Raw genomic sequence first — 22,875 nt, 5'->3', positions numbered from 1 at the left:
TAAAATCATCAGTATTTGATGACTGCAAGAAAGAGGAAGAATGGAAGGTATAGTTTTGTTATACTTTTTGTAAGAATGTTAGAGTCACTTGAACAAGTTAACTGTTATCACTGAGTATGCAACAAATAAGTATCATTTAATGGCTTTCACTTTCACTTAAAATGGTTTTCTATCCAAGTAATGGATTTTAGTTCTGTTAACTCAGATCTCTCTATAATACGTAATGAAAAATCTAAGGGCTAGCATAGTAAGAACATATGGTTAGTTGTCTCAGTTCTTTTTTAAGTTTTGAAAAAAAATTAGAAACTGTTTCTGTTTATCTTCACTTTTCTTTTGAAGGACTTGTACTTTATTAATTTCAAAAATTATACTGCTGTGCAATACACATGGAGCAGGATTCAGCAGTGCGATACCTGTTAGAGCTGCTTAAGCTGTAAAACAGTTTTAGAATAAGTACAGATATATTTAAGCAGGCCATGGGGTAAATTAGGTAGGAATTCACAAGACCTGTGTCAAAGTGGAAGTTTTAAAATACTTTCTAGTAGGAGTAGTGGGGACAAGCTGCTTATTTTGAAATCCTGTATGTAGGGAGCTGCCTTCTGATGCTATTTGAGATTAATTTCCCACTGCGAAGTTGCTATATGCAGGTGATGAAAAGATACAGAGTAATAAAACAGATTTCAGCTTCAAATTTCTGTGGCTAGTTGTTAAGGAAATAACATGGGTTTATTATAGCTGATTAATTTATCTAAATACCTGTGGTTTTTTTAATATATTTAGATAATTCTTTTAGATGATTACACTACTAAATTACTGTCACTGTGCTGCAAAATGACTGATCTACTGGCAGAGGGTATCACAGGTAAGCATAATTCTTTTTAATATACCGATGGCAATATCCTGATAAGAGAAAGGAATAGAATAAAATTGATGGTACCCTTGCAAGAAATTGTCTGAATTTGGTTGATGAAGACAAGTAGCTATGGGATATTAGACTAGCAGACTTTCTGGCTTGTACAGTAATTACCCAATTGTGTTTTATAATTTTTTAAAGGGTTTTTTTTCCCCCCCCCCCCTTTTTAGGTCTCTAAACATATGAGTCTAAATGGGTGAATTATTTTTTTTAGTAACAATTTGATTCCTCTAACTGGTAAACTGTCTATCTCTGTTTCTTCTTACAGAGCTAAAATCATCAGTATTTGATGACTGCAAGAAAGAGGAAGAATGGAAGGTATAGTTTTGTTATACTTTTTGTAAGAATGTTAGAGTCACTTGAACAAGTTAACTGTTATCACTGAGTATGCAACAAATAAGTATCATTTAATGGCTTTCACTTTCACTTAAAATGGTTTTCTATCCAAGTAATGGATTTTAGTTCTGTTAACTCAGATCTCTCTATAATACGTAATGAAAAATCTAAGGGCTAGCATAGTAAGAACATATGGTTAGTTGTCTCAGTTCTTTTTTAAGTTTTGAAAAAAAATTAGAAACTGTTTCTGTTTATCTTCACTTTTCTTTTGAAGGACTTGTACTTTATTAATTTCAAAAATTATACTGCTGTGCAATACACATGGAGCAGGATTCAGCAGTGCGATACCTGTTAGAGCTGCTTAAGCTGTAAAACAGTTTTAGAATAAGTACAGATATATTTAAGCAGGCCATGGGGTAAATTAGGCAGGAATTCACAAGACCTGTGTCAAAGTGGAAGTTTTAAAATACTTTCTAGTAGGAGTAGTGGGGACAAGCTGCTTATTTTGAAATCCTGTATGTAGGGAGCTGCCTTCTGATGCTATTTGAGATTAATTTCCCACTGCGAAGTTGCTATATGCAGGTGATGAAAAGATACAGAGTAATAAAACAGATTTCAGCTTCAAATTTCTGTGGCTAGTTGTTAAGGAAATAACATGGGTTTATTATAGCTGATTAATTTATCTAAATACCTGTGGTTTTTTTAATATATTTAGATAATTCTTTTAGATGATTACACTACTAAATTACTGTCACTGTGCTGCAAAATGACTGATCTACTGGCAGAGGGTATCACAGGTAAGCATAATTCTTTTTAATATACCGATGGCAATATCCTGATAAGAGAAAGGAATAGAATAAAATTGATGGTACCCTTGCAAGAAATTGTCTGAATTTGGTTGATGAAGACAAGTAGCTATGGGATATTAGACTAGCAGACTTTCTGGCTTGTACAGTAATTACCCAATTGTGATTTTTTTTTTTTAATGAAAAATCAAATGTTTCTCTGCCTAGAAGCTAAAACCCTTTTCATTTTAATCTTTTTGCTAAAGATTGCTGTAAGTTTTTTTTTTTGGTGTTTGTTGTTGGTTTTGTGCCTTTTTTTTTTTTAGTTTTGTTGGTTTGGTTTGTGGGTTTTTTTTGGGCGGGTGGGTGTTTGTTTGCTAATGTCCACGATGGGGTAAATGAGAAAGTTAATCTGTCACAGAATGATTTTAAGGATATTATCTGTCAGTTGAAGCTAAGGGAAAACAAGCTTAATAAAGAATTAAGTGCATGTTAGTAAAACATACAAGAATAGGCAAATTGCTCGCTGCATTTTTTCCTACTGTGTTCTGTAAATCAGTAATATCTGCTGCTTTGAATTCATTTCTGGTCATGAACAGTAGAGTTAGGATACAAGGGCAGAGAAACTTAAGTACTGAAGACAAAATGAGAAGAGGAGACAATAATAGACAAACTGACGAGAGGTATTTGCAAGCAAGTGGATGTGATAGAGGCAAGAATTTAAATTTGAGTTCTATGTTGTGCAGATACATTTTAGCCTCTTCTCAAAACAAGAGACCGTTCTGTAATTAAAAAAACCCCCACAACAAAAGCTTGAAAGTAAGTTATATCAATGATTACTTTAACTAGAATAAACCCATAGGCAACATTAACACAATTAGATTGTCACTTTTCCAAACAGTTTGAGAGTAGTTTCTAGTGGAGTTTCTCATCTGCTGGAATGTCTGACCTGTTCCTTGATGTTGGCCACTGTCAAAAGTGAATAATAAGATGGATTGTGATAGATCTCAGTTATGCAGTATGCCTGTTTATATAAGACTTTGTTTTTCTACAGGTATTTTAAAAAAGTATTTTCTCTCCAGTAAATTTTATGGGCTTTTCTTCCCTACAACTTAAAAAAGGATGTTTTTCTTATCATAAAACACTTTTCAAAGTTGCTTTTTATGATTGACCCTTCTGTAATGTTTACTAGTGTATCATCCTGCCAGACTTTTTTCCCTGCCTGTTTTTGAAATGGAATGAATACACAAAATGTAAATGACCTAATTTTTAATTAGCTTTAGGTTTAGATTTTTAGAAACACTTTTGTAAGAGAGCAGTATTTAGACAGTTATTTTCCACAAGTAGCAAGACTTTTCTTATTCCAACTATTCAATGTAACATGATTCTTCTGGAAGTATAATAGCAAAGCTGTATAAATTTCACTTTTTGGAGTGTATTTTTAATCATAATAAGTACTACTTATCCTTTGTGAGAAACTTTCAGTGAGCATGTATCCTGTTCATCAATAAGAAACCTTTTCTTTTCAGTGAGTACACTTCTGAAAAGAATCTGTCTTTCCACATCCAAATGTCTGACATTACTTATCTTCCCTGTTCCTCCCCCTCAAAATTACTGAGCAACATGAATCTCATTGCATTCTCAAGCTAGTGTGCTGCAACACTATATAGTAATGACTTTATTAAACAGAGAAAACCAAGAGTTGAGTGAAGCTGATTTGCTGAAAATGTCTAATTTGTGCCTGCAATTATATTGAAACAGAATAAGTGCACAGGAAATAGGCAAACAAAGGACAGAAGAGGCTCTAGTCCAAAATGATGCCCTGCATAGTTTCATTATCCCTCTCCTTCAATGTGCTGGAAGAAGAACAATCTTGCCGAGGCATTTCTCTTGCAAGATATTTCATACTGGGCCCCGTAGTTTGAGCATGCTTGTATTGCAATACTTTTCTGTGTGAGGGCAAAATTCTGCTTGTGTAGAACAGCCAGGAAAAACTTAGTCCTACAAATTTAGCTGATGCTAGGCTGCGGGTTGAAGAAATCTTGTGGTAACTTGCTGTATTTAAAATAATAAATAAAAAAATCGAGGCTCTCTTGGCAGAAGATAGGTCCTTGACACTAGTTTTGTGGACAACTTGATTGGTATTATTTTATTTTTATCACCTCTATACTAAAATATGTACGGTGCTTTCCTTACAGATGCATAAAGCTCTTAATTATAAAAATGTAATATTTCTTTACTTTGTAGTGGTGGAGAATGTATATAAAAACCGTGAGCCTGTCCCACACATGAAAGCAATATATTTCATAACTCCCACCAAAAAGGTTAGTATTTTAAAGAAAGTGTAGCAAGATCTTTCAGACTGAAAAAGCAATTTCATTTTAAAATATTTATTTACTGTGTACAACTATGCAGTATTTAATTTTTGCATTTTGTGTGATGCTCCTCTGTGTGATGCTTAGTTTTCCATAATGAAATGCAGTGTCACCATAGGGTATGTTGCAAATGCGTACCTTTTGATCAATGGATGCATTGTTTCATTGCTTAGATATTAGTAACCTCACTGAAAGAGATGTTGTATCAAATAATGAGGCAATACATTGAACAATAGAATTCAAAGTAATAGCTCTAATAAGAGATTACTGTTACTTCCTAAAAATTCTTGAGAGAATAAATCTCAGCACTGTCATAGGTGGAAAATGATGCAAGTATCCTGCTTTGTTTGCTTCCTAAAGTGATCTTGGTGCATGACTGCCCTTCTGTAATTGTTTATTGTTCTTGCTCTGGAATTAAAAATGTTTTACTTAAGTGTTTTCTGTTCTTATATGTTGATTTGCAGTATTCCTAAGTGGGACTGGGTAATTAACAGGGCAGGAGGAGAGGAAGGAGAAGCTTTGTCTGGTATGTGAGCAAAGGCAAAACACTGTAATGATTTATTTCTTTTTTTTTTTCCTACCCCCATAAGTCTGTAGATGGGCTTATTGATGACTTCATCACTAGATCATCCAGCAGATACAAAGCAGCATATGTGTATTTCACTGACTGTAAGTAAGCTTTTGTGTTGTAGTTTGGTAACTTTATATATGTAAATAAGTAAGCTTCTCAACTTTCTTTTCTATAGGTTAGTAAATGAAAATTTTGGGTCCTCTTTCTTGAGGGAAGATTTGAGACTCAAGTCATTAAACATATTTGGGTTTCCAGAATGGTCACCATGTCGTGTGGCAATAGTCATTTCTTCCAAAATTACCGAACAATGTTGATTGTTCCCCACCTCAGCTTTTAATTTAGGTAATCTGGTTTTATTTTTAAAGTGTTCCAGTCTTCTCCTATATTGGAGAGTGTGGAGGAAGACAAGTCAAGTAAAATTATGTATCTCATATAAACAAAATAGTACTCAAAAATATAAACACATGAGAATTTGCTGCAAGAACAATGTTTTGTAGTTGATTATTTTAGGTAGTTACTTCAGACTTGAGCCAGCTTTTTTTTCCCCATCACCTGAAAGAAGGTGCCTACTTAGTCCTTGCATGCACAAGATAAATTGCAAAGCAGAGACAGTTAGTGCAAATGGGGTTAATGGGACTGCATGTTCCTCTGCAGTCAGTCAGCATGACTAAAATGGCTGTGTAAAGAAGGGAAAACAAAAAACCCAAACATGCTGCTGAAGGCAGAGACTGAGTTGTGGCTGTCTCTGTGGATGGTGCTGTCCATGGATGGTGTGTATCTGCTACCGTATGTTCTCAAAGCAGTTATCAAATGACTATGAAAAACTCTTGGTTTCTTGTTTCATGTTATGCTGATGCAGCAATTCTTGTTCTGGAAAAATATTGCTATCTTGCTCTATGTTCCTTTGTTGCAAGTGTGCAAGCTTTAAGTTTCAATACTTGCCAAAGCTTTTCATGTTGAGAGGAGTTAGAGAAATAGCTCTGTCGCTTCCAAGTCTGTGTAGTATTCGTGTCATCCAAATATTCCTTAAATTCAGTTTCTAGACCGGGATCCAATGTAGCCTGTAAGTGTAGTGGAACACATTTGAGTTCTATAACTAAATTTCATATTTCTCTGTGTTTTGATGTTTGAGATGTACACATTATTTCTCCCTTTAGCCTTTTTGTAGCTTGGGAAATGTTGTCTCTCTGCTATTTCTTCTCATATAGGAGAAACTTTTGCTTTGTTAAAATCAATATCCTTCACTGCTACAGACCGCTAATGAGTCTTCTACAACTTCACTTGCCAAAAGCTAGTAAAAAATGATCAGTGATGCTTCTTGAAAACTACCTCAAACACAAAATATTGATAATATTTTCTCTTTCACTTTAGGAAGATTTGGTAACTTTTTTGTATGTTACAGTTAATTGGTTCTTAATTTAGAATTGTCTGTTCTGAATACTGAAAGCTTATAAGTGAGTTAACAGCTGGAACACGCACAAATGATGTATACTTAGAATCTTTTTTTTTTTCCCTAGTTTGTCCTGACAATCTCTTCAATAAAATTAAGTCTTCCTGTGCAAAATCAATAAGGACATGCAAGGAGATCAACATTTCCTTCTTCCCATATGAGTCTCAGGTAAGTTTCATTCTTTATCTTAACAGCAGAAAATAGTCTGGAAGAGTATTTTCAATGTTGTTGACCTGCTAGAAAACAATGAAATAGAATGTAGCGCTCCTTTTTTTTTTTTTTTTTAACTGTCAAACTGTATGAGAGATCTGTTGCTGTTCTGGCATATTTCCAGTGCTTGCCTATATTTTTCAGATGAAAATAAATGCTCTTGTACTCAAAGGTTTACTGTTTGCGCTTGACCTCTTTGCAAGACTTGGAGTCAGTTGCAGGAGAGAGATTAGAGAAGGAATCTATTCCTTAAGAGAAGGAAAGTATTCTGGCTTGTCTGTAGTAAGCAGTAAAGTTTGTTACTGCTTATACTGAGGTGCTATTTTGACAGACTAGGTAGGTTGGTGCGTAGGAATAGGAATAAGTAGAACTAACTACTTGGTGAAAATTGGAAAAGGAGAGCAAACAGATGAAGAGAACTGAAGGGGAGTGGAACAAAACCAAAGCCTCACAAAAAAAAGAGAAACAAAAACCATAACTTGGCAAACTTTTTATTGAGAGGAAAACATGGATTTCCATGTTTTCCTCTCAATAAAAAATTTGAGACCACCAGTGGAAACCAATGAGTGGTTTCCATGTGAAACCACACAGTGGGTATTGTGTTGAGAAAGAATTTGTTGCTCTTGCACTTCATCAGATACAGAAGGCTGAAATGCACTCTGATACTCACTAATACAGCGAAGCCCCCAAACCCTGTCCACTGTTGGGAATTGTAGAACTAACTGTGAATGTTTCCCACAAGTCTTTCCTGTATTCTTCAAACCTCATGAACATATGAAGGGTCAGAAGACTTATGTATACCAAGTGGCAGGTGAATATAGGAGAGGTTGCTGCTATCCATGTTTTATTGTGATGCAGTTTCCTAGTTTGAAGACACACTCCTTTTTATAATACAGGTTTTTTTATTATTTAAATTGAGATGCCATCAGAGAATAATTAGTGTGGTGGTTTGTTTGTTTTCCAGTGGTGTTGATGTTCCCGAGCTTTGTTTCAAACTGGTTTTGGGAGTTCTGCTAAAGCTGCTCTTAAGAAAAAGTTTTGTAGCTTTTTCTACCAAATAAGGCATATGAAAATTTTGTTGTCCTGGTTCTCTGGAGGACTTACCATGAAAGTAGAAATTGGGACTACTTTTCTAAAGTGGAAAATAAGCAGCACTTAGTCTCTTCTTGTTCTTAGTTTAGTTTTGTGTTCTCAGTATTTTGGGTTGTAAGGACATTTGGAATCTTTAGCAAAGGAACGGAGAATGTTAACTGGTTTTCCTAATTTAAAATCCCTGGGCCTGCTTTCTGGGGTGATAAGAGTAAGTAATCAGACTGAGCTCTGGGCAAAGTCCAAGTGATTATCTACTTGAATGAAACAAACGTCTTTATCTGGATCAACGTTCTTCTTCGGCTAGGTAGTTAGAGTCCATCTGAAGCTGGAGAAAATCCATTTACTGACAATGGGATTGTTTCCATGTTTGCATTCCATTTACTAAACTATTGAAAAAGTTTTTTTCTTCTGTGTAGTACTAAACATCTTTTATCAAGGTTTAATGCATTTAAAGAATTTCAATTCTTGGAGGTAAAGTCTTCATATAATAAACAGATACAATATGTAAAATTCTATTTTAAACAAATTTAACTTTACCTTCTATGATCATTCTGGTATTGCATTGTATGGCTCTGTACAAGACACTGGATGGCATTTAGTTCTGCCTGTCTCAGGTCCCTCCATCTGTACAGACAGTAAGCAATTTGAAAAATACAGTAATTTACATAGGGGAGGAGAGTAATAGAGGGAAAGAGTGTGAGAACAAGAAGCAGATGAGCTCAACAGGACAGAGAAAGAAGACTGAAGTGTGGGTTTGTGTTTTTTTAAAGTATATTATGTATGACTTTTTACTACAGCATGTAGTTTTAAAGTATTAGCAATTCTTTTACCAGATATTTTAGAAATATACCATTTAAGCCATTTTTTTTTTTTCTTGGCTGTGCTTTACATAGGTATTTACTCTCAATGTCCCGGATGCATTCTACCGCTGTTATAGTCCAACTCTGGAAAAGACAAAGGATAAAGATCCTGTAATGCAAGTAATGGCTGAACAAATTGTTACCTTATGTGCCACACTGGATGAGAATCCAGGAGTACGATATAAAAGGTGGGGCAAAAATAGTGTTGTACAGTGTAGTTGCTCTGACTTCTAGGACTTCCCACATTGATTGGTAATAGCTTGAGGCTGCAGCATAGTTTCTTTTGTTGTGGATTAATTGGTTTTAATCCACAACTCCGAAATATGGACTGATAGGATTTTGTGAAGTGTGGGCAGACCTGTGAATTATTTCACGGTGTGTATTCATATAACAATACTTACTATACCCTGTTTTGTTATGAACTACTTGTTTCACGTTTGGTCAGTAGGATGACACTCTAATATGCTGCATTCAAATATACCGCATGTGTAATCCTGTAACAGAACTGCTGCTGTTGGTAGTTTTGTAGCTCCGCTTGGCATCAAGGAATTCATAAATTGTTGAGGCAGAGGGGATCAGGATTTCTTTGTAGTAGAGATATTGAGGAGAATACCTCTTTTGAGCTTTGATAGAGAGTACAGAGTAGTATCTCTGAAGTCAAAGCAGGCATCTGAAATTATGCTCAAGAATTGCATTCTGTGGTGCAAGGTGAAGTGGTGCCTTATTCTCTGCAAATGTAAAGAAATAATTACTTGACTGTTTTTTCTTTTCTCTTTTTTTTTTTTTTTTCCTTTTTCCTGCTTCTGAGTGAGACTCTTAGGTGCTGGGCCATATGCCAGCTAATGTCAGTCTTTTGGCTGAAGCTGTTTCTACTATGTGAAATACCTGCAGCATTCAAAGAGTGGAATCATAATGTAAAAGTGAAAATATATTGGAAATACCTAGAATGGAGTTCAGAAACTGCTCGTGAAACCAGAGGATCAATCTAGGGAATCCTTTCTGTTTTAAAGGTAGCATTTTAGTGTTTTGATGAAGAAATTTAAGTTATTTTTGCATGTTTCCTTTTTTCCCAGCGGACCATCTGATAAAGCCAGCAAACTTGCACAGCTTGTTGAAAAAAATCTTGAAAACTACTACAAAACTGATGAGAAAAGCCAAATAAAGGTAGAAAGTGAACTAAAATGTTTGCTTCTTTTTTGTAAGTCTGGGGGAAAAAAAAATCTTCGGAATATTTTTTGACAATAGGTTCTACAAAACCAGGTTTTATTTATTAATAAAGGCAACTAGTTGCCATTAGTTGTTCTTGTCTGAAAGCAACTTAGAGGTAGTAACTGATAGGGTAAATCTGTATGTAAGCAAATATAATTTGTGTGATCAAACTAATTGCACTTGAAAAATTGGCCCTATGATAATGTAGGGGATGATACAAACCTGAAGAAAAATGGATAACTATTTTTTGTTTTAACATCACCTTTCATAGGGCTATGTGTAGAAGGGATGCCACTGCAGAATTGAAATGTCTCCCGTTAAGGGATTTATTGTCCACAAAGATACAGCTTTTCACATAAATAATGTTTTTGACCTGTCACTACAGATCAGGGCAGATTAGGGCAGCTGCCTAAATGCAGAAGTATAGGGTAAACCATTCTGACTTGGTGATATTCCATTCTGCTACAGAAATCAATGTACCTGATGCTACTGCCACTCTGCTAAACCCCAAAGTGAAACTTTCAGTTGAACACTTGGAGATGATTTTTTTTTTCTGTATTGCAGCACAGTATGGATAATCTACTCTGAAATACAAACAATATGCTTATTTGTGAAAAGTCAGTGGGAGGCCTTTTTTTGTGTGTTTTTTTCTTTACACCTTTTGTTCATTAGGTGAGGTTACTGAATGCATTGCAGTGGGCTAAGTGCATTGCTTTAAAATTAGCATTTGTGTGTTCTGGTTATCATTTAATTGTTTGTTCCTATTTATGTTGATAAGCATTTGGACCATACTTTTTAGGTTTTTTTCAGTTATTTTTCCAAAAATGTCTGCAGTGCTGTAACTTGGTGTAAAAAAATTAACATGCATTAACTTTGTACTGTATGTCTTAACTTTGCATTTATTTGATGGTTTTCTAGGCTAAAACCCACTCCCAACTCATAATAATTGATCGTGGCTTTGACCCAGTATCAACTGTACTTCATGAACTCACCTTCCAGGCAATGGCATATGATCTGCTACCAATTGAAAATGATACTTACAAGCAAGTACTTTTTAAAAAAAATCTAAATGCTTTATTGATTATAAAATCTAATGGAATTGTTTAGCTGAATTGCACCATAGCAATATTAGCTGCTTATTATATAAGGGTTGCTTCACTTATTAGTCTTTGCTCTTCATTTTGTAACTTCCTCTTTTTGTTAACTTATTTAGTTGAGATTAGGTAGGATCTAATTACTATTTTTGCTAAGTTTCAAATCTAACAAGTTGTATTTTTTTTAAAAACAAAGAACTTTGTACTAGACTTGAAGCAAAACCTTGGTAGTGCATGTTTAGGTTCTCTACCTTTTCTTTCATATTCTCAACCTTCTTGGCCTAACAAGGCAAACAAGACCAGTAATAGAATACTGAGAAAAAGCTTAGTTATTTCTCAGGAATGCTCACTTTTATAGCTCCAGTCATTTAATTTGTGTAGTTTTTAAAATGTACACGTCTGTCCTAAATGCACACTTAGGTGAGCCATGTTCAGTTTATAAGCACTATTTGGAATAGTGTGACATTGTTTTGCATAAGGTACGTACTTTGCTGTCGGATTGTTCTGGCACCAAAGATTTTAGTAAGACTTTGCTTTCTGATGACCCACTACAGCAAATGAGACCTAATTCTCTTCATTGTTTAGTTAAGCAAACAGGAATGTGTATCTTCTCTGTGAGAAACACTGAGTGAATGTTTTCACAGAAAATGTAGAATTCTGCGAATCTGAAATTTGCTGGTTATGAAAATGTAGCAGAGTATGTTTTCAAGGTAGTCATGATCTGACTTTTGCAATTCATCTTGTAATTTTTCTTTTATTTTTCTGCTTTCTGGCTGTATACACTGCGTAAGTTTCTGTAAATGTGAAAATGTTATGTAGTATGATTGCTATCTTTATAGGTTTATTTCTGTAGGAAAGTAATTGCTGGTCTGTAATTCTGTGAAGCATGTTTCTTGTATATGTGAAGTAATTTGTCCTACTTAGTCTATTTTGTGGGTGAATGGGACTTCATTTTCCTTTGGAGTTACAAAATGTCTTGTAGTAGGTGTAGAAAGCTGCACTTTGCAATGTCAATGTGTATTACTTTGCACACAATTTGCATTGAAGCCAAAGGGAGGTTGACATTTGGAAGCTAAAGAGAAATTGAGGCATGTAATGCATGATTGAAACTCTAGTTATTGTTGGTTTAAAAGAATGTCCAGAAGCCATTGCCCCAAAGAATCATTCTAAAATTCATCTGCTGCTTCTGTGTTCAAAGATGTAATCTGTAAAATCCTTATGTAAATTATATTGTGTTGGGCAATAGCCTGGCTTGTGAGTGAAAACCTGTCCCCCGTTACTGCTATTACCATGTATGTTGATTAAACCATAACAATTAATACTTTAACGAGTTATTAGAGTGTGTGTGTGGGAAACCCCAAACCAAACAACTGTCTCAATTTTCTCTTTGAAGATACAAAACAGAAGGAGCTGCTGGGAAGGAACGGGAAGCAATTCTGGAGGAAGATGATGAGCTCTGGGTGAAGATTCGGCACAAGCATATTGCAGATGTGATAGAGTATGTGAATAAATAACAAAAACTAGTTAAAAATGCAACTTACATTCCCTCTCAAAGAAACTTTTGTATTTGAACCGTTAAGAAAGTAGGAATACAGGCAGTAGTGAAGATGGTTTGCAATATAGACTGCATCCTATTAAATAATCGATGCCAGAAAGAAAACATACTTTCAAAAATAGAGTATGTACAGAGGTATGCACTCTTACTAATATTAATTACAGTTCTTGAGGAAAATGGAAATAAAATTATTTCCTGGAAAGTATCTTCAAATCTTTTAAATCTGAAGGGACTGTTTTGCATAAAGTACTAGCAAGTTATTGCATCAAATGACATTATGTAAATATCATAAACGGAATGTTTAACTTCAGTTTCCTTTGTCAAAAAACACTCTCTCCTCTGAAGGAGACATGTATGTGAAGCTTTTACTTTTATTCAGAAGTTCTTGTTGCACAGTTCTTTTAAGATTAAGTAAAGATCTTAAGAAAAGATTTAAGAACTGTGGTGCTGTTGCATTTGATTACTTTCCTTTGGGTTTTTTTAGGGAAATACCAAAGCTTTTGAAAGAAGTTTCATCAAAAAGAAAAGCAACAGAAGGAAAAGTAAGTTGTTTAAATTAATGTATTTTTGCTTTTCCTGGTAATTTAATTATTTTCAGCTGATCAGAGCTATGTAATTCATGGACCTATTACAGAAATTGAGGCTTATCTCTGGCAATTTTCTGGGGAAATAAAACAAAAAGCAAGACTGCAAGAGGAAGGGAAATAAGGATGTCAAATATTGGTGGGAAAAAAATTTTCAACTTGTATCATTTCTTCACAGTTATCGATATCTGCTCTGTCCCAGTTAATGAAAAAGATGCCGCACTATCGTAAAGAGATTAGTAGGGTAAGGGGTCTTTTGTAACTACAACTTCACAATAAATCATTTTGTACACTATGATTTTCTGTGTTGTTTTATTCTGTCATTTTCCTGTTAAGTGTGCTATGTAACTCTTCTCCAAATTAATATGTTCACCTACTGTAAAATTTTGAGAAGAAAACTTGTTTCCGGGTGTTTCATTTTAGTATGTTAAAAAAAAAAAACAAAAAACACTTAAAGAATTTGTGTGCTTTGAGGATTGAAGATAGCATAGCAGTTTAATGTTTTTTAAAAGGTATTATGGGAGCCAATCTCTAAGTGAAGGGTAAAACACAGAGAATACATGATGGTACTGAAGGATAGTTGAAGGATTGACTCTTGTAACCAGTAAAAATGATTGCTTGATGTGTTTAAAAAAAAAAAGGCAAGTTGTGTCAGCTTGTGATTTTTTTGTTTTTTTTATCTTCTAGCAAGTTGTCCATCTTAACTTAGCAGAAGATTGCATGAGCAAGTTCAAGTCTAACATAGAAGGGCTCTGTAAAACTGAACAGGTATGTTTAAAAAAAACCCACAAACCAAACAACAACTTACTGCAAATGTGACTTTTTTGTTTGCAGGCATAGATGCTTGTTTTTAACTGACAAAAGTAGTGTGTCTCTTGCCTTTTTTTTGTGATAACTTTTTGAGGTAGTAGTATTAAAGCTTAGTGAGATATACAAGGCTTTTACTCTGCCAATAAAGGAGGTGCTTTTTGAGTTTTGGTTTTTTGTCTTTGAATCTGGCCGATTTCTATAAGGATCATATTTGTGTTTTCTTTGTTCAAAACTCTTATGAATTTGCCTTATTACGTTCTGCAGAAGGAAGCCCTTTTTAAATGTCTGGGAAAAGTACCTGTTAGGGTGAGGCATTACATTGTACTACTAATCTCAAGTTAAAACCTATACATTTATATGAAATCTAGATATCAACAGTTTTAAATGTTTGAGTGACATGTGGTGGTGTTATAATGCTGTAACTATTGAAATAATTATGTCAAAGAGTTTTCATACTGAGTTTAAATTGATGCAGCTTGATTGTTTCCTGAAACCTACCGTTTCATAAAAACGGATTTCAGAAGACACAAAACAATGCTTTTTTTTTTTTAAATGATTACTCACTAAAACCACTTTTTGTTTTAATTTAGGACTTGGCTCTTGGAACTGATGCAGAAGGTCAAAAAGTGAAAGACTCGATGAGAGTCCTCCTTCCAGTTCTGCTCAACAAAAGTCATGAGAGCTATGACAAAATTAGAGCTATTCTCCTGTATATCTTTAGCACAAATGGTATGATAAGCTGCCCTGTTGGTTCCCCCCGCCCCCCCCAGTGCTATGGACTTCAGCTCGAGTTTTAGGATAGTCCAGTATTTTTAGTTAACTTAAGCATTTGTATTGGATGGTCAAGTTTGAAAGAAATACTGTCCATCCTCTGTAGCTTCTCTTATCTCAAATTCGTAGCAAAGGTATATTGCTAAGGAGTTAAGAAATTCAATACAAGTGCAGATCCATACAGTGTTTTAGCATCATTCCTGTGCTTGGATGTGTGCAACAGTTTAATTTTTCTCCTTTTCACATAGAATTGAAGCTGTTAAAGGGGGAGTTCCATGTCCATTGCAACCTGAAAATAAAGTCAATGGGGAACAATTTGTAGTAGAGGAGGAGGAAATGGACAGAATGTGGGTCTGAGGAATCTATAACAATATTGAGTTTTGGTCTCAAAAATGGATCATTAAACAAAATTTTATCTAAAACATAGTATTATGTTAAACTTAAAGTAGACTGGCCAAACAAAAAAAATCCTGGACTAAATAACAGCCTAGAATGTGAGTAAGACCAATTTTGTCTTGCACAGTCACATGGTAATTAAGTTGTATGCTTTTCCTTATATCAAAGGAACTACCCAGGAGAACTTGGACAAGCTGATCCAGAATGTACAAATAGAAAGTGATAGTGATATGATAAGAAATTGGAAATACCTTGATGTTCCTGTTATCTCTTCAGTAAGAATGTGTTTATTTTGTAATTTCCTACCACCCAAGCACTTGTCTACAGCTCTTTCAGCAGCTCTTAGCAGTATTAGCCAGGCAATTACTAGGAATTCTTGTTTTTATGATGTGTTTAAGTGATAAATCCTTTAAACAATTAACATGAATAATTTTCAAAGTAAGATACCTATAATGTTCCCTCTAAAATCATCAGATGGTGACTTGAGCTAGTTGGTTTTGGAAAGTGGCAACTTACTCAGTTCCTTGTCTCTGAAATCAGTATTTCTAGTCTATCCTGAATTCTACAGGGATTAATTGTTGTTTGTTGTTCTTGTTGTTATTTCTTTATTATTTCTTTAAAATTTCCTACTGATCCCCCCCCCCGCTACTAATTGAGAATAAGTTTCAAAAAACCAAATGCACTGTATAATACAACCATGTTTTGATAATCTTTTCAGTCTGCTGCTCAGCAGTATAAACACCCAAGAAGGGACCGTTCTTCAGAAGAAACTTTTCAACTTTCTAGGTGGACGCCTGTTATCAAAGACGTTATGGAGGTAAATTTGACCAACTAGTCAATTCATGGGTGCAGTGCAGAAATTTACTCAAATGAGCAGTTACAGCCAATCTTTTGAAATTTCATAGTTTCTTGAGTTACCTTTTGTTAAATACGTCTATTGAACAAAGCGATCACTTCTAGTCTGTCTGTAATACAGAACATTAGACCGCTGTGTGTTAGCGATGCTCCTTATTGGAGGTTGTTTTAAAGGTGAAGCAAATGAAAGTGAAAGCAAAAAGTCTTTTTGAACAGCTTGTCCTGTGTGATTGGCAGTGCTTAGTGTAATTTAAAGATCTGGATTTTTTTTTTCCCTCCAGTGGGTGTTTAAACTGTAATTCAAACCTAAAGTGTAGACTGGTAGAGGCTGGAAAATGTTACTTGCAAGAAGCGTAGTTGTTTTGTTCTTAAAGCTCTTCCTAAGCATCAGTTAGTGACTGATGTCAGACAGAATAGTGAGTTCACTGGACCTTTAGTCTGACCCAGTGCTGTCATTCATAGATTCTTGGTGACTTTCACACGTTCATCTGTGTCTTCAGGGGACCCTGACTTCTCTCATATGCTGCTATAGAGAAATGAAATATGTTAGGGTAGTTACAGATGAAAAGCTACTAGTGAAATCTGAACAGTTAAATCAATATTATGTTTATAAAGAAAGCATATGTAATCCCAATTCCTTGTGATATACAGAAGCCTTGTAATAATTTTTAGCATTACGTGGTCTAGCATTTTGCTACATAGGAGTGTTGTTCATGAGATGCTGCTTGCAATTGGTTGTTCATAGAAATTGCATGTGCTGGCATTAAATCCCAGTGAGACATCCTTACTGGAAGTTGAAACTTGATGGGTTTTAGGTCTGTGTGGCTGTTTGAAGTGGGTCTTTGTTTTGCCTTTCAGGATGCTATAGAAAACAAACTGGATTCAAAAGACTGGCCTTATTGTTCGCAGTGTCCTCCTACCTGGAATGGTTCAGGAGCAGTAAGGTAAACTGTTTAATTTCTTGAAACATAAATTACCCATTTCTCAGTATTTTTGTCACGTACATTCTAAAGCATTATAACAGTGCGCTTACTAAGCGGTAAAATAACTTCTATAAGGTAATGTGTAAAACCTGTATCTTTATTTCATCTAAAACATACAGAACTTGGTTGTTAGTTTAATAACTCTTCTTAGCCATGTATAGCTTTTTATTTGGAGTATCTCCCTTTTGCTTCAAAGTTAGAAATAACATTTCCATATTCCCAGAATGAGAAGTTTAAACCATTAAGCTTTTTAATGTGAAGTAGTTTCAGGGATGGATTATCAGTATACTGTGACTTAGGCAAAAAGAATGTTTTCATTTCTTCTGAAAGTTATTTCTGCTGTGGTAGTGGTGGTGTCATTCTTGAAGTTAATGACTTCAGTAAGTTAAATTCAACTTCTGTAGGTGCTCTCATTAGGGAATATGGGCCTGTTAGATATTTGACCCCTGTTGTCAGGGCATGGTTTAGAGAAGTCCAGAAAAGTTGGAGGTCTTGAAGTGAATTCTCTGCTAATGAATGTGAAATGGTGTGTTCTGTGTACTTGCATATGTACTGAGTAGTACTGAGAGGTGATTTTAGAGTTTTTTTTAGCTCACTAACTTGTACTGTCCTTTCTTTCCCCCTTTTTAATCCCACTAGCTCTTGAACCTCATGACCAATACCTGCCGATTTGACAGCTTTATCACTTTTGGTAGTGTTTTTTAAATGGTGAGACAGAATAGAGATAAGTGTTTCTATCGCAGGAATGCTCATTGCACTAATCAGATGCTGGAATTCATAGGGAGGGAAACATTATACATATCCTAAATGTGGCGGACACACTTGAATTGGAATTTATACCTTACAAAAAAAAAGACAAAAGGTACAGATACACAGCCTTAGGAAAATAATTTTGTTACTTCCACCACTAACTAGTTCCTGGATATGCACTAGGATGATCAGTGCAAGGAAACACTAGGGCAAGTCACTGTATGTTGTAACTGGATCTCTGTCTTATCGGCTGGTGAAATTTGGGAGTCTTTTAGGCACCCTAGCAAAGAGATCAGGACTGCAGATGATTTAATCTGAATCTGTAATTACTATATGTGTGTTAGAAAGTATATTTTAAGAGGTTCTTTTGTTTGTTTGTTTCTAGCTATCTGAATCTTATTTGATAACAGCCAAATTTTTTTTTTAGAGATTCTGTTCAGGTTTGGAGACTGAAAAACCTAAGACTCTAGCTTTTTCAAAAGAACCTCTCATGAAAAATGCCACTAGAATTGCTAGCATGCAGAATTAAGCTGCTCCGTAGAAGTCCTTTTTGTGTGAGCTCTGTGTGCAACAAGGTTTTTGCTTTGTATTTATTTTCCCCCTTGTGATAACTGAATAGTTTCCGAGTAATGTGCTAACTTGTTTTCGTTAAAATTCTTTTAATTATCAATTTGTCTAAAGCCTTTTGCTGAAATAATAAACTGTGAACTGCATGACAGAAATTGTTACTGCTTAAGTGTATAACTTTTACCAAAATTAATCAGTGAAGCTATATAAATGTCATCTTATGAACTCTTTTACAGTGCGCGCCAGAAACCTAAAGCTCGTTATCAAGATGAGCGAAAGAGTAGTGCAAGACTGATTATATTTGTGATTGGAGGCATTACATATTCCGAGATGCGCAGTGCTTATGAAGTTTCTCAAGCCTACAAGTCCTGTGAAGTTGTTATTGGTAAGCTTGTCTTGGGAAAAGGGTGGTATGTAGGGGTTTACTACATGTGTTTCTGCAAAATGTAAGGGTCTTTTTTCTGACATTCCCTAAGTTGGTTCAGTGAACTGGTACTATAGCCAATGTATCTTTTAAACCCATGCATTTAGCAGTATCTTTTCAAATTGTCTAGATTGCTTGATGTTTGGGGTTTTTTTGCAACAAGATATTAAGGACAATAAATACAGTTATGTTCTACAGAAGAATCATCATGAGTTAAGTCAGAGAAATATATTGTTGAAGTAGCCTGATGTATAGCAAAAAGGATTTAAACAGACCTGTATTTCCTTGCTTTACAGTTTCCTCACAAACTTTTGCATCTGCCTGTGCTTTACCTGCAGCTACACTTACTACTGTCATAGCTTTTGAAAGTAGGAAAGTTGTCAGGCTAGTGCAAAACTAATCAGTTTGGGAGGAAGGGAAGATAAGTATTGTTTCTTTCCTTAAAAAAACAAACCACAAACACTGAAAAGACCCCAAAATCCAAACAAGACAGACAAACCCGAAAAAACTTTCTCAGCGTAGCTCAGATTTTGCAACATCTTCTAGTTCTTGTCATGGTTTCTTTAGAGACTTTACACAAACCACACCATGATTTATAGCTTTTGCCCTGAAAACTGGAGTAATCTCCCTAATCTTAAGACTCAGCAGTAAATGCATGAATTACCAGCTGGGGTAGTAATTTCTCTTCAAAGGCAGCAAATGCCTGTTCCATCAGCTGCTGTGCTTCAAATAATCAATTCCTGTAATGCTGTTTAAACTTAGGTGCTAAAACATTTGCATACATGATCTATCAAAACAGAGCTCCTAGATACAGAACCTTACCAGAGACTTGTATCCATCTGGAGTGGCAGCTGGTGTCCAGGTGCAGGGTCATCTAAAGCATTCTAATTGCTTGAGATGCCTATGCCTGGCAATTAAATCTAGTCTGGAGTTTCAGAAAGGATTAAATCTGTATCTACCATAATTTTAAATAAATAAATACTCTTCCCTGAAGCAAGGAAGAAACCTTGATTCTGAGATCTAGACTCTGTTATCTCAAAATAGTGGGGAGTGTTGTAGGTGTGTTTGTATGTGTGGTTGGTTTTTTGCTGATTGTTCGCTGGTTTCGTTGGTGGTGGTTGAGGTAGGTTTAATGCTGGTCCTAGTTTTGAGTTGCAATGGGAAGACCGGGACAACAGGAATGTAGTTAAACAAGACTGTTTCTTCATCTGAGACTTGTTTACAAAACCATGTTTAGTGTAGGTCACTCTTTCACTGTAATACCTGGCACTAACCATAGCGCTGTCTTCCCTTTTGGTTAGAGATGATTCTTGTAGTTTTGTTTGTAATCCTGATTTCTGAGGGAAGGTGATAACTGCCAAATTTCCATGCTGCAAGATGAAAACCTTTCTGTATTCCTGATTTGGAACTTGTGGAATATTAGCCCATTCAGATTGACAGTACTAAAACTCAAGGTAGCCTTAATCTTAAACAGTTAAGAGTGCCCTTTGTAACTGTACGGTGACCCTTCACAGCAGAAGTTTAAATCACTCTCTGTGAGAACAAGAGAGGTTAATTGTGCACTCCTGAAGATTCATAAGGATTTTCTTTGCTGCTCCAGACTTTGAATTTGTTGCAAATTTTTCAAGGAAATGTTAATAAAAGCCAATTTTCTTTAACTGATATTTCTGTGGAAAACTACCGTTTGTGATAATCTTTAATCCATATGGTTTCTTGATTCTAGGATAAAATCTGTCATTAACTCAGCCTTTCACAGAATGGGTAGATTTCTTGCAGGCTGGGACAATTGCATACAGTGAAAGTGGCCCAGGTTCAAGCTGATGTTTCAAACCAGGCAGAGCAGGGACTTGAAACTTGTATCCCAAGTAAGAGTCCTAATCTGGATGTCTGGCTGTCTCGGTGTGTGGAAGAGGGACACTGCCTGCCTGATGTTGACACTTATATTTGTATGATGACACTTTATATGACAACACATGAAAGCACTTTCAACTGTTGCACTTTTTAAGTTTTCCAGTTACAGTAAAAAAAAAAAAAACAACTGAAATTTTTTTTAAGAGGGAATGTCTGAGAGTCAGAATTTCAGACTGATACAGTTGACACTTACGTTCTTTTGTCAGGTTCTACTCATATTTTGACACCTAAAGGACTACTGGATGAAGTAAAGAGCCTTAGTAAACCGAAGGATGTGGTCTGCATTAAGGATGACTAGAAATGGTGATGTTTATGATGCATTAGGAAAAGACAAATAGTATGTACATACTCTTATGGAACTGACTTTTCTAAATACTACACCAGGACGCTACGTGGTTCTGATTAATGGAATGTAATTTTATAATTTAAATTTGCTACTTTTGGGGGGAAGTAGGAGGCAAAGAGAAGAAAAAATGAACACGTGTGTTTCTTAGGTTGTATTTAGTATAGACAGTGTTACACTGTAAGTGCTTTTTCAAAAGGGCATGTTCATTCCTAACAAATTATGCTAGAAGTTATCATGATTATATATAAACTGGAATTGCTTGAGAACTGTGAAACCTTTCTATAATAGAGCTATATTTCTAAAAATGACTGAATTAAAAAGGGCCTAGGTTCTTAGGTAGAGGCTTCAGAAGAAAATTTGTAAATACGAGTTTATGGTAAAAAATATTTGACACAAGTGCAGTGTCTCAAGCTGTAATATTTTCTGTAAAATAACTCACTGAAAATTCTTTAAATATATGCAACTGTGAAAAATCAAAAGGTTTTTTTTAGATGGTGATGGGTAAAGTAGAAAGTTAATCACGGAAGTACTAAGCAGTTCTAATTTCAATAAATAACTTCGGAGAAATGCTGTCAACTGTGCACTGAAGTCCACTTTATATTTAAGTATGTACAGGTATTATTACTAAAGCTTTTAAAAAAACTTAATTTCTTGCAAACTTCCTTATGATGGTGTCTACATAGTCCGTCTGCTTTATAAGTTGAATTGCCTGTGATGTACAAGTTCCAAAATTTTAAGTGTAAATTCTCTTTTTGGGGGAGTGGGGGCAGGGGAAAAGGGAGAGGAAAAGGGAAGCAGTTGAATCTTTCAAATGGCTTTGTACTTTAAAAAAGAAAAGCAAAAAGCAAACCAAATACCAAAACCTGATACATTCAAGAGAATTTACTGTTTTCTACTTTGTTACATACTAAGTAATACATAAATTTGTGTTGAAGGGGAGATCAAATAAATTCTAAATTGTATTAATTCTGTAATACTGGTAGTGTTTAGATTTGTCTTAGAAAATTTTTTAAGTGTAAACTTACCTTTTAAAGGGATGTTGTGTTGATGTGCCTTGAAATGTTAGTTTGCATGTAGAATCTGAGAGAAATGTCATAATGAAAAAGATTAGATTACTCATGGCTTTTTAGTTACATTTTTCCCAACTGTAAGAGTATTCTTTTTTTGTTTTGCAGAAAGGTGGTTTTGTTTCTTTTCCCTTAATTTTGCCTTCAGGTTAACTAGTAGGTTAAGAGAACATCTTTGCTAGGTAAGTTCATTCAAAGTTAATTAGAAGGTGGAAAAAGGTCAAACTTCCCCCGCTACCTCAGAGAGGGATGAAATAGGAGAACATTATATAACGATTCTAAAATGTTGCAGGACATGGGGCATGATGAGGATAAGGGGCTGTAGCTTTCAAATGCACCTATGTGAGTTGGACATCTAACTTTTACTGACTTTATTTTCAATAGGAATGCAGGAACAACACCTTTTTTAATTTAACTGGTTCATCAAATGTGCATCAAAACTTAAAAAAAATTTTTAATAAAAATATCTATAATGTTTTTCTGAATTCTAGTTTCTAACTATAAATACCACAATAAAAATCCAGAGTAAAGGTACGTATTTAAGAAATGTAGTGTTCAACATTTTCTTACTAAAGATGCACACTTTGAAATCAGTATTAAACAATTACGCTTCAATTATATATAGTCCTTACACTTCGGCAAGAAGAACCCAAGTTCAGTGTAAAAGCTATATGTAGTTGCAAATTTTTTTTCCTATTCCCAAAGCTTAAAAACAATAAATACAGAACAAAATAACTGATACTGAAGTGTCCTACTTGAGGACTGAAATAATTTACTTCAGTCCTTTATATAAAATCCATTATATTGATGTTTGATGCATAGAGCTGAAGAAATACCAGCTTGAAATGTTGGGTTACTTTTGCATATTCAGCAGTTAAACTTGTCTCCAAGTGTCTGCTTTAGGCTTCAGTGGTATCACCAGCTCAAAATTTGATAGCTGATAAATACAAGGCTAAGACTT

The 22,875-nt window shown here is 35.0% G+C and overlaps 1 protein-coding gene across 3 annotated transcripts; it reads left to right on the top strand.

The window, feature by feature from the left end:
• Nucleotides 1-21,490, top strand: STXBP3 (syntaxin binding protein 3). Of its 3 annotated transcripts, none has more exons than XM_009283184.2 (18): nucleotides 1-47; nucleotides 794-862; nucleotides 4,282-4,358; nucleotides 5,000-5,078; nucleotides 6,498-6,598; nucleotides 8,626-8,780; nucleotides 9,666-9,756; nucleotides 10,720-10,844; nucleotides 12,289-12,393; nucleotides 12,935-12,992; nucleotides 13,213-13,278; nucleotides 13,722-13,802; nucleotides 14,435-14,573; nucleotides 15,180-15,286; nucleotides 15,730-15,828; nucleotides 16,725-16,810; nucleotides 18,403-18,551; nucleotides 20,708-21,490. In XM_009283184.2, exons 1-18 carry the CDS (start codon nucleotides 41-43, stop codon nucleotides 20,797-20,799), a joined length of 1,686 nt encoding a protein of 561 aa, XP_009281459.1. In that variant the 5' UTR covers nucleotides 1-40; the 3' UTR covers nucleotides 20,800-21,490. The 3 variants fall into 3 exon arrangements, with proteins under 3 accessions (XP_009281459.1, XP_009281462.1, XP_009281460.1); XM_009283187.2 differs by having other exon boundaries at nucleotides 4-47; nucleotides 781-862; XM_009283185.2 differs by lacking the exons at nucleotides 1-47; nucleotides 794-862 and adding exons at nucleotides 1,184-1,231; nucleotides 1,965-2,046.
• Nucleotides 21,491-22,875: the final 1,385 nt, after the last annotated feature.

The sequence above is a fragment of the Aptenodytes forsteri genome, unplaced genomic scaffold (assembly GCF_000699145.1).
Source record: "Aptenodytes forsteri isolate BGI_AS27 unplaced genomic scaffold, ASM69914v1 Scaffold181, whole genome shotgun sequence".
In the NCBI taxonomy this organism is placed as follows: domain Eukaryota; kingdom Metazoa; phylum Chordata; class Aves; order Sphenisciformes; family Spheniscidae; genus Aptenodytes; species Aptenodytes forsteri.
This window is presented reverse-complemented; position numbering and strand designations above follow the sequence as displayed.

Excerpts from the sequence above, each read along its gene's own strand:
- STXBP3 (XM_009283184.2), top strand. Across the intron at positions 14,574-15,179 it reads GTATATCTTTAGCACAAATG|GAACTACCCAGGAGAACTTG; the intron begins GTATGATAAGCT and ends CTTATATCAAAG. Across the intron at positions 15,829-16,724 it reads TTATCAAAGACGTTATGGAG|GATGCTATAGAAAACAAACT; the intron begins GTAAATTTGACC and ends TTTGCCTTTCAG.